Raw genomic sequence first — 17141 nt, 5'->3', positions numbered from 1 at the left:
CATTGAAATGTGGGTTCATGGCTTAGATGGAATAGAGAGTGGATGTAATGGGCCAACAGGAACCCCTCTAGGAGTCTTATTTCGGGCACAGATGTCACATGCCCGAATCCACTGATCCACATCTTTAGCCACCGAGGGCCACCACACCGCCCTAGATAGCAACTCCCGAGTTCTGGCAATACCCGGGTGACCTGCCGACTTCTTGGCATGGAATTCCAGGAACACTCGCTGTCTTAACCTAGGAGGCACAAACAAAAGACCTACCGGAAGGTCTGGAGGAGCCTGCTCCTGTGCTCTAAGGACTAATGATAAGAGGTCCTGGGTAATGCCCACTTTAATACATGATGGGGACACAATGGGCAACGGGTCCTCGGTGGTCTCCTGGATTGGAGCAAAACTCTGCGAGAGCGCATCAGCCTTGATGTTTTTTGACCCAGGGCGATATGTTATCAAAAAATTAAAGCGAGCAAAAAACAAAGCCCATCGTGCCTGCCTGGCATTGAGACGCTTCGCTGACTCTAAATATGCCAGATTCTTATGGTCGGTGAGAATTGAGACCACAAACTTAGCCCCCTCAAGCCAGTGTCTCCACTCCTCGAGTGCATCCTTAATAGCCAACAATTCCCGGTTACCCACGTCATAATTCATCTCGGCAGGCGAAAATTTACGGGAAAAGTAAGCACAGGGATGAAGGCGATTATCAGACACTCCCATCTGAGAGAGCACTGCCCCAATACCCATCTCAGAGGCATCCACCTCCACCACAAAAGGACGCTCTGGATCTGGGTGTCGCAGCACCTAGGCCGAGACAAATGCCCTTTTGAGACGGGCAAAAGCCGCTTTAGCCTCACAAGACCAGTGAGCAACATCCGCCCCTTTCTTAGTGAGTGCCACCAAGGGCGCCACTATAGACGAAAATCCAGCGATAAATCGTCTATAAAAATTCGCAAAGCCCAGGAAACGCTGAAGCGCCTTCAAACTAGTGGGCTGAACCCAATCCAGGACTGCCTGTACCTTGGAACCCTCCATTTGGAAACCTTCTGGGGAGATAATATATCCTAGAAATGCGATTTGCTGAACTTCAAATTCGCACTTCTCCAGCTTCGCCCCAAGCCGGTGGTCTCTGAGTTTCTGGAGGACTAAGCGTACATGCTTCCGATGTTCCTCCAGGGAATGGGAGAAGATTAGGATGTCATCTAAGTATACAACTAAGAATCTATCCAAATATTCCCTGAGCACATCATTCATGAAATCCTGGAAGACTGCCGGGGCATTACAGAGCCCAAAAGGCATCACCAAATATTCATAATGCCCTGAGTGGGTATTAAAGGCAGTCTTCCATTCATCCCCCTCTCTTATTCGGATTAGATTGTACGCCCCGCGTAGGTCAATCTTAGAAAAAATGGTGGCAGTACGAAGCTGGTCAAACAAGACCGAAATGAGAGGCAGTGGGTATGAGTTTTTAATCGTGATACGGTTCAATTCCCTGAAGTCGATGCAGGGTCGCAACGAACCGTCCTTTTTACCCACGAAGAAGAACCCCGACCCAACTGGAGACTGTGAAGGTCTGATAAATCCCTTAGCCAAGTTCTCCTGAATGTACTCTGCCATAGCCTGAGTCTCAGGACGTGACAGGGAGTACAACCTGCTCTTGGGAAGCTTAGCATTCGGCAACAAATCAATGGCACAGTCATAGGGGCGATGGGGAGGTAGTTCCTCTGCAACTTTTTTGGAGAACACGTCTGCAAAATCTGCATAACACCCTGGCAATCCTGGCAAACTTAGCTGCGAGAGCCTGACTGGAAGGCTCAAGCAACTCCTGAAACAATCAGTACCCCAACTAAGAATCTCCCCAGAGACCCAGTCAAATTGAGGATTGTGGGCCCTTAACCAGGGTAACCCCAAGACCAATGGGGCAAAAGTACAGACAGTCACATAAAAGGACAATTTTTCAGAGTGTGTGGCTCCAATAAACAAAGAAATCTGGCTAGTGCAAGAGGTAATTTTACCTTGGGATAATGGTTCCCCGTTTAACCCACAAATCTCAATTTCCAATGCCAAGGGTACTAAGGGAACGTGTTTCAGGGCGAATTGGCGGTCCATAAAAACCCCGTCGGCCCCACTGTCCACAAAGGCCTCAGTCTTGACAGTTTGACCGAGGATCTTCAAGGTCACCGGAATGATAAAAGTCTTCTTGGGAAATTCTGACTTCTGGCCTGACAGGATATTTCCCATCACCCTCAGGCCCTGAAGTTTTCCGGCTTTTCTGGGCATGATACTACCACATGACCTTTATTCCCACAGTACAAACACAACCCCTGCTGTCTCCTCCGCGTCTTCTCACGCGAGGAGAGGCGGGTAGCCCCAATCTGCATAGGCTCCTCGGAAAATTCCTCAGAGTCTGAGGTTCCCTTGGGAAGGAAGGAAACCTCGGTCTCCCTTTCAAGCCTACGCTCTCTCAGCCGTCTATCCACCCGGATGGATAACTGCATGAGCTGATCCAAGCTATCAGGCAAGGGTTATTGTACCAGTTGGTCTTTTATCTGGTTAGAAAGACCTCTTCGGTACTGGTGTCTCAGGGCTGGGTCATTCCACTGGGTATCATGGGCCAACCTCCGAAACTCTGTACAGTAAACCTCAACTGGCCTTCGCCCTTGCTTAAGGATCGAAATCTGAGCCTCGGCTGAGGCCGTCTTGTCAGGGTCATCATACAACATGCCCAGTGCCGTAAAAAAAGCATCAACACTTTTAAGCGACGGACAGTCAGGCTGCAACCCATATGCCCAGACCTGTGGGTCTCCTTGTAGCAAGGAAATCACTATGCCCACCCGCTGAATCTCCGACCCAGAAGACTGAGGCCTAAGCCGGAAGTATAGCTTGCAGCTCTCCTTGAAACAAAAGAACTGCGAGCGATCTCCAGAAAAACGATCCGGGAGATTTACTTTCGGCTCCTTAACCCCTGAAGGTGCTGCTGCTGCGGGAGCTCCGCCAGCGGCCTGGGAGGTGTGCATTTTAATGGACAAATCATTAAATTGTCGAGTCAGGACCTGCACCTGATCGACCACCTGTTGCAACGTATTTTGAGGGGTATGCTCCATATTCCAACAAAATTTCAACAGGAGTATTAGGCTGCTGAATATGTTATGCACACCAGTGCCTGCAGGAATGTACTGGTGTCTGAACTGTTATACACACCAGTGCCTGCAGGAATGTATTGGTGTCTGAACTGTTATGCACACCAGTGCCTGCAGGAATGTACCGGTGTCTGAACGGATAGGGATGCAAAACAAATGAACTCACAGACAGACTGGGGAATATGACATTACGTACACAGAAGGTGATAGGGTAACAAAATAAACACAAAGTGAACAGAGAAGCCCAGAGGCTAAGAAACTGGGTGTCTCCCTAGTATTAGGAATGCTCAGATGGAAAAAGCAAGATGTTGTGTTTTAATACGTAGAGAACCCGAAATGCTGTTGCTAAGGGCAACAGCAAAACCCTAAAGGGTTACCAACGGGTGTGGCAGTAAACTCCTTGGTCAGAGATGGAATGATAGACACAAGGAGAGTCTCCACAATCCTAATCCTCACTTGCAGTGCACAGGTTCAGCTTACTGCCACTAAACTGACACCTGAACACCTTGCACAGTGAGAAAGGATTTAGGCAGGCAAGTCTGAGAATACAGCCGCAAACTTGCTAAATTCACAGAGTAGCAAAAGAACCCCAGCAAGTTAAACGACTGACTCCAGTCTTACTGCTAGGTCTGGATTGGCAGAGTGTAGTACCAAATCCCCAGGCCTATTTGCAGTAAGCAACAACAAATACAAAGCTACACAGTACTGGCTAACTTTCAGGAACTAACTAACCAACAAAGATTCAGCAGCATCTGCTTAACCTGAGAAGAGGGTTTATAAAGCAGGTGCTGTCCACGCCCCACTCAGACCTCACAGACTGTGAGCACAAAAACCAGCACCGGATCCCCTGCCGTGCACAGAGCCTGTAACCACTGCACAGCAAAAGACCCGAACCGGAGTATCAGCTGCGCTCAGGTTACTCCGCTAGCACTTGTCTCCCGGTTGCCATGACGACGTGGCAGCACAGGGCAGGAGACCCTAACAGCGTAAGACCGACAATATTTAATCATATTTATTTATCACAGTGTCACGAAATTACCTCATTTATTTTATTGAAATATAATAAAGGTTACGTTTTAAAATATTGTAATCATGTCAAATTAAGTACTTAATCTATCTAAAAGAGTGCTCCAAAAAAGCAATCTATTTTCTCTGTTAGTTTTTCCCAACAAAACATTTATAAGCATGCTTAGTTTTTGATTGCAGGAACACCTCCAGCTGTGTTAATTATTATAAATCCAAACTTTGGTATATAATCCGTAGCTGGTTTTCTAAAATTGGTTTGTGATTAACACATTCTCATTGTCTGGTTCGGGATAAAAACTCGATGCTACAGAACGATCGCATCCATGGGGGGAAATATGCCTGATGATATAAATACATGGTTGTAAAGCACAGAAAGAGACTAGACAGATAAAGCAGTGTGCTTAGTAAGAGTTGCACTGGGGCGATATATGAAAGTGATCTGATGGTGCACAGCCCATTCTGCCAACTGACTGATTCGCTTCCCATAGGGAAGCGAGAGTATCCGGTGCAGCGCCATCTCCCGCTGCGGTTCCTGGGTCTCTTACGCCACATCCTCCCGTCTGTTCCTGCACGGGCTGCGATACGATAATGATGACATTAGCATCAGCCGGGTGAGTATTGTCTGCAGCTGCTCGCAGAGGAAAAGTATTGCAGATCTAGGCTGCGGCTTATGCTAGTGCTATAATCCGCAGAGGCATCCTCTCATTTCATGCGTTTATCTGTCTCCCCCCACAGGTTCCAAAAGTGCCGCAGCCACCCACCGCAGCTCTGCATCTTCTCTTCTCTCCTGACTCCATGCGGCTCTACGTAGGGTCAGAGGGGGCATCTGTCCACGTGCTGGACCTGACGGAGGGCAGCTGGCAGCACAGTCACACCCTACAACCCCCTGCAGGTAATGGAAGCTTTACTGGCTGCAGAAAATCTAAGTTCTGTGGAGAATGTTAACTAGGGAGCCTAGTGCTGGGCATAACTACTAACCTGGCACACCGGGGTGAGATGCTGCCGAGAACTGGGGGGACTGGCTGCTGTCAGTGTGGATGGTGATAGGGGGACTGGCTGCTGTCAGTGTGGATGGTGATAGGGGGACTGGCTGCTGTCAGTGTGGATGATAGGAGGACTGGCTGCTGTCAGTGTGGATGATGATAGGAGGACTGGCTGCTGTCAGTGTGGATGATGATAGGAGGACTGGCTGCTGTCAGTGTGGATGATAGGGGGACTGGCTGCTGTCAGTGTGGATGATGATAGGGGGACTGGCTGCTGTCAGTGTGGATGATGATAGGAGGACTGGCTGCTGTCAGTGTGGATGATGATAGGGGGACTGGCTGCTGTCAGTGTGGATGATGATAGGAGGACTGGCTGCTGTCAGTGTGGATGGTGATAGGGGGACTGGCTGCTGTCAGTGTGGATGGTGATAGGAGGACTGGCTGCTGTCAGTGTGGATGGTGATAGGGGGACTGGCTGCTGTCAGTGTGGATGATGATAGGAGGACTGGCCGCTGTCAGTGTGGATGATGATAGTAGGACTGGTTGCTGTCAGTGTGGATGATGATAGGAGGACTGGCTGCTGTCAGTGTGGATGGTGATAGGGGGACTGGCTGCTGTCAGTGTGGATGATGATAGGAGGACTGGCTGCTGTCAGTGTGGATGATAGGGGGACTGGCTGCTGTCAGTGTGGATGATGATAGGAGGACTGGCTGCTGTCGGTGTGGATGATGATAGGAGGACTGGCTGCTGTCAGTGTGGATGGTGATAGGGGGACTGGCTGCTGTCAGTGTGGATGATAGGGGGACTGGCTGCTGTCAGTGTGGATGGTGATGGGAGGACTGGCTGCTGTCAGTGTGGATGATAGGAGGACTGGCTGCTGTCAGTGTGGATGATGATAGGAGGACTGGCTGCTGTCAGTGTGGATGATGATATGGGGACTGGCTGCTGTCAGTGTGGATGATGATAGGAGGACTGGCTGCTGTCAGTGTGGATGATGATAGGAGGACTGGCTGCTGTCAGTGTGGATGGTGATAGGAGGACTGGCTGCTGTCGGTGTGGATGGTGATAGGAGGACTGGCTGCTGTCAGTGTGGATGATGATGGGGGGACTGGCTGCTGTCGGTGTGGATGATGATAGGAGGACTGGCTGCTGTCGGTGTGGATGATGATAGGAGGACTGGCTGCTGTCAGTGTGGATGGTGATAGGGGAACTGGCTGCTGTCAGTGTGGATGATAGGGGGACTGGCTGCTGTCAGTGTGGATGATGATAGGAGGACTGGCTGCTGTCAGTGTGGATGGTGATAGGGGGACTGGCTGCTGTCAGTGTGGATGATGATAGGAGGACTGGCTGCTGTCAGTGTGGATGGTGATAGGGGGACTGGCTGCTGTCAGTGTGGATGATGATAGGGGGACTGGCTGCTGTCAGTGTGGATGATGATGGGGGGACTGGCTGCTGTCGGTGTGGATGATGATAGGAGGACTGGCTGCTGTCGGTGTGGATGATGATAGGAGGACTGGCTGCTGTCAGTGTGGATGGTGATAGGGGAACTGGCTGCTGTCAGTGTGGATGATAGGGGGACTGGCTGCTGTCAGTGTGGATGATAGGGGGACTGGCTGCTGTCAGTGTGGATGGTGATGGGAGGACTGGCTGCTGTCAGTGTGGATGATAGGAGGACTGGCTGCTGTCAGTGTGGATGATGATATGGGGACTGGCTGCTGTCAGTGTGGATGATGATAGGGGGACTGGCTGCTGTCAGTGTGGATGATGATAGGAGGACTGGCTGCTGTCAGTGTGGATGATGATAGGAGGACTGGCTGCTGTCAGTGTGGATGATGATAGGAGGACTGGCTGCTGTCAGTGTGGATGGTGATAGGGGGACTGGCTGCTGTCAGTGTGGATGATGATAGGGGGATGGCTGCTGTCAGTGTGGATGATGATAGGAGGACTGGCTGCTGTCAGTGTGGATGATGATAGGAGGACTGGCTGCTGTCAGTGTGGATGATGATAGGAGGACTGGCTGCTGTCAGTGTGGATGATGATAGGAGGACTGGCTGCTGTCAGTGTGGATGATGATAGGAGGACTGGCTGCTGTCAGTGTGGATGGTGATAGGAGGACTGGCTGCTGTCAGTGTGGATGATGATAGGGGGACTGGCTGCTGTCAGTGTGGATGATAGGGGGACTGGCTGCTGTCAGTGTGGATGAGTGTAGGAGGACTGGCTGCTGTCAGTGTGGATGGTGATAGGGGGACTGGCTGCTGTCAGTGTGGATGGTGATAGGGGGACTGGCTGCTGTCAGTGTGGATGGTGATAGGGGGACTGGCTGCTGTCAGTGTGGATGATGATAGGGGGACTGGCTGCTGTCAGTGTGGATGATAGGGGGACTGGCTGCTGTCAGTGTGGATGAGTGTAGGAGGACTGGCTGCTGTCAGTGTGGATGGTGATAGGGGGACTGGCTGCTGTCAGTGTGGATGGTGATAGGGGGACTGGCTGCTGTCAGTGTGGATGGTGATAGGGGGACTGGCTGCTGTCAGTGTGGATGATGATAGGGGGACTGGCTGCTGTCAGTGTGGATGATAGGAGGACTGGCTGCTGTCAGTGTGGATGATGATAGGAGGACTGGCTGCTGTCAGTGTGGATGATGATAGGAGGACTGGCTGCTGTCAGTGTGGATGATGATAGGAGGACTGGCTGCTGTCAGTGTGGATGATGATAGGAGGACTGGCTGCTGTCAGTGTGGATGATGATAGGAGGACTGGCTGCTGTCAGTGTGGATGGTGATAGGAGGACTGGCTGCTGTCGGTGTGGATGGTGATAGGAGGACTGGCTGCTGTCGGTGCGGATGATGATAGGAGGACTGGCTGCTGTCGGTGTGGATGGTGATAGGGGGACTGGCTGATGTCAGTGTGGATGAGTGTAGGGGGACTGGCTGCTGTCAGTGTGGATGATGATAGGAGGACTGGCTGCTGTCAGTGTGGATGGTGATAGGGGGACTGGCTGCTGTCAGTGTGGATGATGATAGGGGGACTGGCTGCTGTCAGTGTGGATGATGATGGGGGGACTGGCTGCTGTCGGTGTGGATGATGATAGGAGGACTGGCTGCTGTCGGTGTGGATGATGATAGGAGGACTGGCTGCTGTCAGTGTGGATGGTGATAGGGGGACTGGCTGCTGTCAGTGTGGATGATAGGGGGACTGGCTGCTGTCAGTGTGGATGATAGGGGGACTGGCTGCTGTCAGTGTGGATGGTGATGGGAGGACTGGCTGCTGTCAGTGTGGATGATAGGAGGACTGGCTGCTGTCAGTGTGGATGATGATAGGAGGACTGGCTGCTGTCAGTGTGGATGATGATATGGGGACTGGCTGCTGTCAGTGTGGATGATGATAGGGGGACTGGCTGCTGTCAGTGTGGATGATGATAGGGGGACTGGCTGCTGTCAGTGTGGATGATGATAGGGGGACTGGCTGCTGTCAGTGTGGATGAGTGTAGGGGGACTGGCTGCTGTCAGTGTGGATGAGTGTAGGGGGACTGGCTGCTGTTAGTGTGGATGAGTGTAGGGGGACTGGCTGCTGTCAGTGTGGATGAGTGTAGGGGGACTGGCTGCTGTCGGTGTGGATGGTGATAGGGGGACTGGCTGCTGTCAGTGTGGATGAGTGTAGGGGGACTGGCTGCTGTCAGTGTGGATGAGTGTAGGGGGACTGGCTGCTGTCAGTGTGGATGAGTGTAGGGGGACTGGCTGCTGTCGGTGTGGATGATGATAGGAGGACTGGCTGCTGTCGGTGTGGATGGTGATAGGGGGACTGGCTGCTGGAAACACTCTTAAAAGAAAGAGTTGTAGATTATCTCAAATCCGGCAATTTACTGGATCCCAAACAGCATGGATTCACTGGGGGGAGATCATGTCAAACAAATCTTATTGACTTTTTTGATTGTGTGACTAAAGTGATGGATAAAGGTGGAGCCATGGATATAGCTTATCTTGACTTTAGTAAGGCTTTTGACACTGTTCCACATCGCAGACTGCTAAATAAACTTGAAAGTTTCGGATTGGATATTAGGATTATTGAATGGATAAGATCTTGGTTGAAGGATAGAAAACAGAGAGTTGTGGTAAATGGAGTGCATTCACAGGAGGGAAATGTTACCAGTGGAGTACCCCAGGGGTCTGTACTTGGACCAGTGCTTTTTAATATCTTTATTGGTGACATTGCAAATGGCATTAAAGGGAAAGTATGCCTTTTTGCAGATGACACAAAGGTATGCAACAGGGTAGACACACCAGGTGGGGTAAAACAAATGATTGAGGATCTAGGTAGACTAGAGGAATGGTCAAGAGTCTGGCAATTACAGTTTAATGCCAAAAAATGCAAAATCATGCACTTGGGTCTCAAAAATCCTAAAGCTAAATACAGTATTAATGGCACTATACTGGAAACTACTGAGGAGGAAAGGGATCTAGGAGTCACTATTTCAGATGACTTCAAGGCAGGTAAGCAATGTAACAAGGCAATGAGGAAGGCTAGTCAGATGCTTGGCTGCATTGGGAGAGGAATCAGCAGCAGAAAGAAAGAAGTAATAATGCCACTGTATAGGTCATTGGTATGGCCTCATCTAGAATACTGTATTCAGTTCTGGAGGCCATATCTTCAAAAGGATATTAATACATTAGAAACTGTACAAAGAAGGGCAACTAAAATGGTGCATGGCCTGCATCACAAAACATACCCAGAAAGACTAAGAAATCTCAATATGTATAGTTTGGAGCAGAGAAGGGAAAGGGGGGACATGATAGAAACTTTCAAATATATCAAGGGTTTTAACAAAGTCCAGGAGGGAAACATTCTCCAAATGAAGAGAAGCAATAGGACACGAGGACATGCACTGAGACTGGAGGGGGGGAGGTTCAGGAGAAATTTGCGGAAAAATTATTTCACAGAAAGGGTAGTGGACAAGTGGAATAGCCTCCCATCAGAGGTGGTAGAGGCTAAGACAGTAGAGCAATTTAAACATGCATGGGATAGACATAAGGATATCCTTACAAAGAAATAAGGATCAAATAAGGTTAGAGATAAAAATAATATAAAAAAAAAAAAAGGGGGCAGACTAGATGGGCCAAGTGGTTCTTATCTGCCGACAAATTCTATGTTTCTATGCTGTCAGTGTGGATGATGATAGGAGGACTGGCTGCTGTCAGTGTGGATGATGATAGGAGGACTGGCTGCTGTCAGTGCGGATGGTGATAGGGGGACTGGCTGCTGTCAGTGTGGATGATAGGGGGACTGGCTGCTGTCAGTGTGGATGGTGATAGGAGGACTGGCTGCTGTCAGTGTGGATGGTGATAGGAGGACTGGCTGCTGTCAGTGTGGATGATAGGGGGACTGGCTGCTGTCGGTGTGGATGGTGATAGGATGACTGGCTGCTGTCAGTGTGGATGGTGATAGGAGGACTGGCTGCTGTCAGTTTGGATGATAGGGGGACTGGCTGCTGTCAGTGTGGATGGTGATAGGAGGACTGGCTGCTGTCAGTGTGGATGATAGGAGGACTGGCTGCTGTCAGTGTGGATGGTGATATGGGGACTGGCTGCTGTCAGTGCGGATGAGTGTAGGGGACTGGTTGCTGTCAGTGTGTGTGAGTGTATTGGGACTGGTTGCTGTCAGTGTGTGTGAGTGTAGGGGGGTTAGATGCGGCATGTCAGAGGGGATTGAGGAGTAACCGCACCAGATAATTACCCCGTTGTGTTAGTGAAGAAGAGTCCGTTGACTGTTGAGTAATTGTGTCGGCAGCTTCTCCGGATCCGGTTCACCTCTTGGCGGCGAGTGCGGATGGCTCCCTGCTGGCGGCGGCATGTCCCAGCTCACAGATCGATATCTATAACGTGAAGGAGAGAAAGGTAGGGAGTGAATGTTAAGTGATGTCGTTGTGTAACACTGAAACGTTTCAGCCTCTCATTCTGCATTTAGATGTATCTCATTTCTGCTCCTTGCAGTTCAGGTGCTCGGTGCCTCAGTATACCTCTCCTCCTACAGCGATCAGTATCCACCCATCCACTAATAACCTGGTGATGGCTCATGCAGACCAGCAGGTGAGTGCGCCTCGGGCGTGGGTCATGCTGCACCCATATACCACAAGTCCTGCGTCTCATTGGTGTCACCCGGTGTCTCGCCCCCTCAGGTGCTGGAATTCAGCATCACTCAGAAACAGTACACTGACTGGAGCCGGAGGGTCCTGCAACATGGTCTCCATCGCGATTGGCAGGAGAGAGACACGCCCATCACTGGCATCACATTTAACCCCTCAAGGCCTGGGGACATTCTGATGCACGACAACTACATGTTCTGTGTCCTGGATAAGTCTCTAGTAAGTGGCAGAATTGCTGTGAGGTTAATGCGCGGGTTTACATACTGTCCTGTGGACCTGATTAGGGGTCTTGCGCAATGCTGCGTGTAGCGGGGGGTGGGGCGGGGGTATGCATACCGCATATGCATCTTGGCAAACGTACACGCGATTCATGGATGTACGAGTCTCAGCCGTTTATCTGCGGACGCTAAACAACAGTAACAATGTGATCACACGTAAGTGAACCATTACGTGGGTGTGTAGCCAGGGTGACTTGTTGTTCTGATGTGCTAGAACAGTGATGGCTAACCTTGACACTCCAGCTGTTGTTGAACTACACATCCCAGCATGCCCTGCTACAGTTTTGCTATTTGGCCATGCTAAAACTGACGCAGGGCATGCTGGGATGTGTAGTTCAACAACAGCTGGAGTGTCAAAGTTAGCCATCACTGTGCTAGAACTTCAGCCAATCTTCTGCACCTAGCATGGGTTAAGTACCAATATAATATAACAAAATATAAGTACCAATATGATTAATGGCTGTTCTCGCAGTCCGAAGAGCGGGGCAGTAAGATCGACTGTGGATATAAACTATACCATGTCATTCGCATTCCGTTCATAATGGGAGTCCAGAATTGCGCCTGGAGAACCTGCGAAGATGCCGCAACCTGTGCTGATAGTGACGTCTGATTGGCTGGGCCTGAAAACCCTCCTGCTCGTTGCCTCTTTCCTCTCTGCGCAGGCACGAGGTCTCCGGGCCATGAGGTCTGCATTATCCGTGTACACTGGCAGAAATCCAGGGCGGAATCCCCATCAGGCAGGGATTGGTGGCGTGCTAAGGATAATGCGCCGTTTAGCGTTATGCCGCCATGTTGTCTGCTGCGTTGTAATGCCTCTTGTGTCTCTGCTCAGCCACTTCCAGATGATAAGACCGCACTCGTCAACCAGATCTCATTGAAGCATCTCTCGGAGCGAGCGCGGCGGAGTCAGGCGCACGCCTTTAAAATAACCAGGAAGTATCAGGTGAGGACTCGTGTGCTGGGCTTGTCTGCCTGTCTTAGGGCTGTATTCAATAACTGTCGGAAGCTGCCGTCTTGTCGGAAAGACAGCAGCTTCCGACAGAAATAGGTTCCGACCTATTCAATAGGGGGTGATTTTTTCAGAAAAACACGTGGATCGGCGGAATAGACTGTCGGAAATGGGGCCAAATCCGTCAGGTTTTGGCTCCTTTTCCAACAAACTCAATCCGACTTGAAAGCAAGTCGGATTGAGGTGAGGAGAGGAGCGGTGCTGCGGGCGGCAGCTGTAGCTGAGATCGACAGCCGGTGGGGGGAGCTGGCTGCGGGGAGACAAGTCTGCGGCGGCGGAGGGAGGCGCTGCAGGGAGGGAGGTGCCTGGCCATCCCCGGCCAGCGCACCTCTCTCCCTGCAGCGCCCCCGCCCCGCCGCTGCAGACATGTTCCCCCGCTGCCAGCACCTCCCGCCGGCCACCGATCTTTGCTCCCCCCGCCGCCGTAGCACCTCTCTTCCTGCTACCAGCTCCTCCTGCGGCTCCACACATGTCCCTCGCAGCCAGCCCCTCCCGCTCACGGCTGCCGATCTCTGCTCCCCTGGCCGCTGCTGTCCGCGCATCCGCCGACAGCAGCGGCCTGACAGGACGGCCAAATCCGACAGTCGGATTTGGCCGTCCATTGAATAGGGGTTCTTGGATCCATTCCGACAACTGCATGTCGGAATGGAACCGACTCCTATTGAATACACCCCTTAGTAGATGTATACAGTCCGCCATACCGGTTATTAGAGGGCAGACCGCCAACGGCGTTATGTGTAGCTTGTATAGAAATTGTCCGGTTGCCTTTCCGCCTGTAACTCTATTCTCCATTTCTCTCTCCCTCTAAACATTTGTCTGCGCCGGTTGCTGGGCCCCTGGCAGCCGCTGCTCTTCATGGACTTGTTGGACGATGGGGAACTAGTCCTGGTGGAGAGACCCATCCGTGATATTCTGGCCCAGCTCCCGCCACCCATGAAAGAGAAGAAATTTGGGACATAATCCCTGTAAGACTGGAAGACGATCGTACTGCACCCATGCGTTTTCTTTTATTGCTGCTGGGGCCTAACCAGCGGTCCTGGACTCGTTTGTGGCTGATGTTCCAGACCTCAAACCTGGGCTTGGACTGGGATTAAATGGACCTGGATTCAGCACAGGTCTTGATGCCAGAAGTGGACCCACTGACACAACCAGGGAACAGCGGAGGGATGAATTATTATTATTATATTTTTATAAACTGGTAAATTCAGCTCATTATCTGGTTGCTTCATCAAGTAAAATCTGTTATTAAGATTATCAAGTATTTTTTTCCGTTAAATATCATATATATATATATATATATATATATATATATTTATTTATTTATTTAAAGTGGGAGCACTCGCCAGTCTTCTTTAGAAATATAGTTTAATCAGATCATCAAAGACAAAGGCACGTCACATCGACGTTTCGGTCCTATTTGGACAATAAGAGTGAAACGTTGATGTGACATGCCCTTGATGATCTAATTAAACTATATTCATGAAGAAGACTGGCGAGTGCTCCCATTTTTACCACTAGATTGGAGTGGAGACGACTCTGTGTCCTCATTGGACGTCATCAGCTCAGGAAGAGATGACAGGTGCTTGAACGATGAATAGCCGCTGTCACTCATTAGTAGACGGCGATGCATCGTCGGAGCAGCCACGAGCTGACCGTATAGAGGGAGTAAATCTGCATCCATGTGCTCGCAGTGTAATTTGCTCGCAGTGTAATTTGCTCGCAGTGTAAGCCTGTTGCCGTCACTAGGGTTAGGGTTAGTCTAGAACCAGCCGAAATAAATTTCAAGACAATTGTGAAACAGTTCTATCAGGACGGCTGGCTGCCGCGTGATAAGAGGCTTTGTGAGTTAGAGCTATGCGGGGTCACATAGGGCGTGCTCGGGGGGTACAGCTGTGACCTGAACGCTCCCCGTATTCCCTGCACTTACAGACCATCACCAGTGTTCACTGTGCGATCCCGGACCGTGCAAATATATAACAGCAAACGGATAAAATAATATATATATATATATACACATACTGGGTGATTCATCGCGCCCTACGGGCGCTCTTCACACCGTCGTTTGGGGCTACGCCCCGTTAACCCCTGCACGCTTTTGAACATACTCAGGCCGGTAGAGAACAGATCCAGAAATGCAGGGCAGTATAGATGGCATACAGAAATGGTGTCCGGTTGAGAAAAGATAGAGAGGCGTAGGGGGGGGGGAGAAAGGGAATGTATAGAAACGCTGTGCGATGGGTAAAGGATAGGGAGATGCAGGGTGGTAGGGAGAGGATAAAGAGAGGGAAGGTGTTAGACAGAAAATACCTTTGCAAGAGGCTACGACCCGTTAACCCCTGCACGGGCTTCAGCTGTGCTATAATTGTTATTATATGGAGTATTACCTGCAAAAAATTTTTATGCTAGTGGGTAAATATTGCAAGGGGGAAGGACGTGCGATTGTCAAGGGGGCGTAGCTCTTTGTGAGGGCGTGAAGAGTGGCCGCATGGCACAATGAATAACATAGTGTAGTATATACTGCTAGTGTATGCAGCGCAGCTTATACACACAGTGCTCACAGGTATCAGAGCCGCTTATACACACAGTGCCCACAGGTAGCAGAGTTTGTTCTACACACAATGGCCACAGCTAGTAGCTGCGTTTATACACACAGTGGGCACAGGTATCAGAGCCGCATATACACACAATGGGCAAAGGTAGCAGTGTCGCTTAGACACATAATGGCCACAGCATTAGTGTTTCTTATTAATCCAATGTCCATTGGTAGCAACTATACTCACAGAAGTTCAGTGTGTGTGTGTGGGGAGTTTGTTAAGGGGGTGGGTGCAGTGAGGTGCCTATCCGTGCCGCTGATCACCCCGATTCAGGGAATCACTTGTAGCGGCTGCGGATGGTGTCCGAGGTGCTACGTGTGGTGGAGGGGTGGGTGCCGGAGGGGGTCAGAGGTGTTGCGGGTGGTGGAGGGGTGGGTGCAGTGGCACCGATGGCGGAAAGGGTGCAGAGGTGCGGGGGGGAGAACTGGGTATGGTGGTGGTGCTGCGGTTGGGGGTGGGGTGGAGGGTGCGTGGGTGTAGGAGGGGGGGGGATATGGGGCTGGTGTGAGGGGGGTGCCGCGGGTGGGGGAGGGAGGGGGGGGGGTTTGCAGGTTGTGGGTGTGATGGGTGGGGGAGGGGGCGTGTGCCGCGGGTGGGGGAGGGAGGGGGGGTGTTGTGGGTGCCACGGGTGGGAGCGCGTGCTGCGGGTGGGGGACTGATGTGGTGGGTGCCACGGGTGGGGGAGGGGCGGGGGGCTGCGGGTGTGGGTGCTATGGGCGGGGGAGGGACGTGTGCCGCGGGTGGGGGGCAGATGTGGTGGATGCCGCTGGAGGGAGAGATGGGGGTGGGGTGGAGGGTGCAGGAGTGTAGCGGGGGGGAGAGGTGGGTATGGAGGTGTTGTGGGTGCTACGGGTGGGGGAGGGGGCCGGAGTGCCGCGGGTGGGGGAGGGGGGTGTGCCGCGGGTGGGGGACGGATGTGGTGGGCGCCGCGGGTGGGGGAGTGGTGCGGGTGCTACGGGTGGGGGTGGTATGGGTGGGGGAGGGGCGTGTGCCGCAGGTGGATTCGGGGTGGGGCTGGTGGGGGAGGGGCAAGTGCTGCGGGTGGGGGGCGGATGTGGTGGGGGAGGGGGCGGGAGTGGGAGGTGCGTGTGCAGCGGGTGGGGTGGATGCTGTGAGTGCGGGGTGGCGTGGGCCGTGTGCTGCGGGTGGGAGAGGGGGGCGGCTGTGGCTGTCAGTGGTTGTCCACAGCAAAATTCTCCTCCTGCTTACAGTCCCCGGCTGCAGTGTCACCAGGGTACAGGGAGGGAGGGAGGGCACTGGGCGGAGATGGGGAGTGGACTGGGCGGACCGAGGGAGGGGACTGTTCCTGGCCTACATCCCCCCACTGTGACTCCGCCCAGCATTACGGCCAGGCACAGAGTCACAGACCTGGCCTATTATATAGGAGATTGCATATCCAAAATGCTTGGGATCAGAAGTATTTTGGATATCGGATTTGTCCATATTTTGGAATATATCATTTTAACCATTATGTTTAATAACTTTTATGCATTAAAAAAAGTTTGTGCACATTCACACAATTCATTTATGTTTCATATACACCTTATACACACAGCCTGAAGGTCATTTAATGCAATATTTGGAATAATTTTGTGTATTAAACAAAGTTTGTGTACATTGATCCATCAGAAAACAAAGGTTTCACTATCTTACTCAAAAAATTCTGTATTTTGGAATATTTCGTATTTTGGAATGTTTGGACACGGGATACTCAACCTTTATATATATATATATATATATATATATATATATATTTAGAATGTGGATTGTTTACTCTGAGATGAATTTAGACCGTTGTTGCACTTTATGTGTCTATGTGAAATGTCTTCTCAAATCTCTTTATTTCTTTTCCTTTTCTTTTTTTTTTACCAAAAGTTTTTTATTGATAGGTGAGCATCAATAGCATACAACATAATAGAATAATAACACGTTGTACATGAAAACATTTAGAGATATAAAGTCTCGTAATAGTGACAAATGTT

The 17141-nt window shown here is 51.0% G+C and overlaps 1 protein-coding gene across 1 annotated transcript in view; it reads left to right on the top strand.

Moving 5' to 3' along the window:
- UTP4 (UTP4 small subunit processome component) overlaps positions 1-13816 on the top strand; it is a 45013-nt gene extending 31197 nt beyond the window's left edge. The window contains exons 11-17 of the mRNA XM_063945919.1: positions 4649-4771; positions 4896-5052; positions 10924-11030; positions 11127-11222; positions 11312-11497; positions 12389-12499; positions 13409-13816. Of these exons, the coding sequence (XP_063801989.1) occupies positions 4649-4771; positions 4896-5052; positions 10924-11030; positions 11127-11222; positions 11312-11497; positions 12389-12499; positions 13409-13525 (897 nt within the window). The 3' untranslated portion in view covers positions 13526-13816. The remainder of the gene's footprint in view (positions 1-4648; positions 4772-4895; positions 5053-10923; positions 11031-11126; positions 11223-11311; positions 11498-12388; positions 12500-13408) is intronic.
- Positions 13817-17141: the final 3325 nt, after the last annotated feature.

Source organism: Pseudophryne corroboree, chromosome 11 (assembly GCF_028390025.1).
Source record: "Pseudophryne corroboree isolate aPseCor3 chromosome 11, aPseCor3.hap2, whole genome shotgun sequence".
In the NCBI taxonomy this organism is placed as follows: Eukaryota; Metazoa; Chordata; class Amphibia; order Anura; family Myobatrachidae; genus Pseudophryne; species Pseudophryne corroboree.
This window is presented reverse-complemented; position numbering and strand designations above follow the sequence as displayed.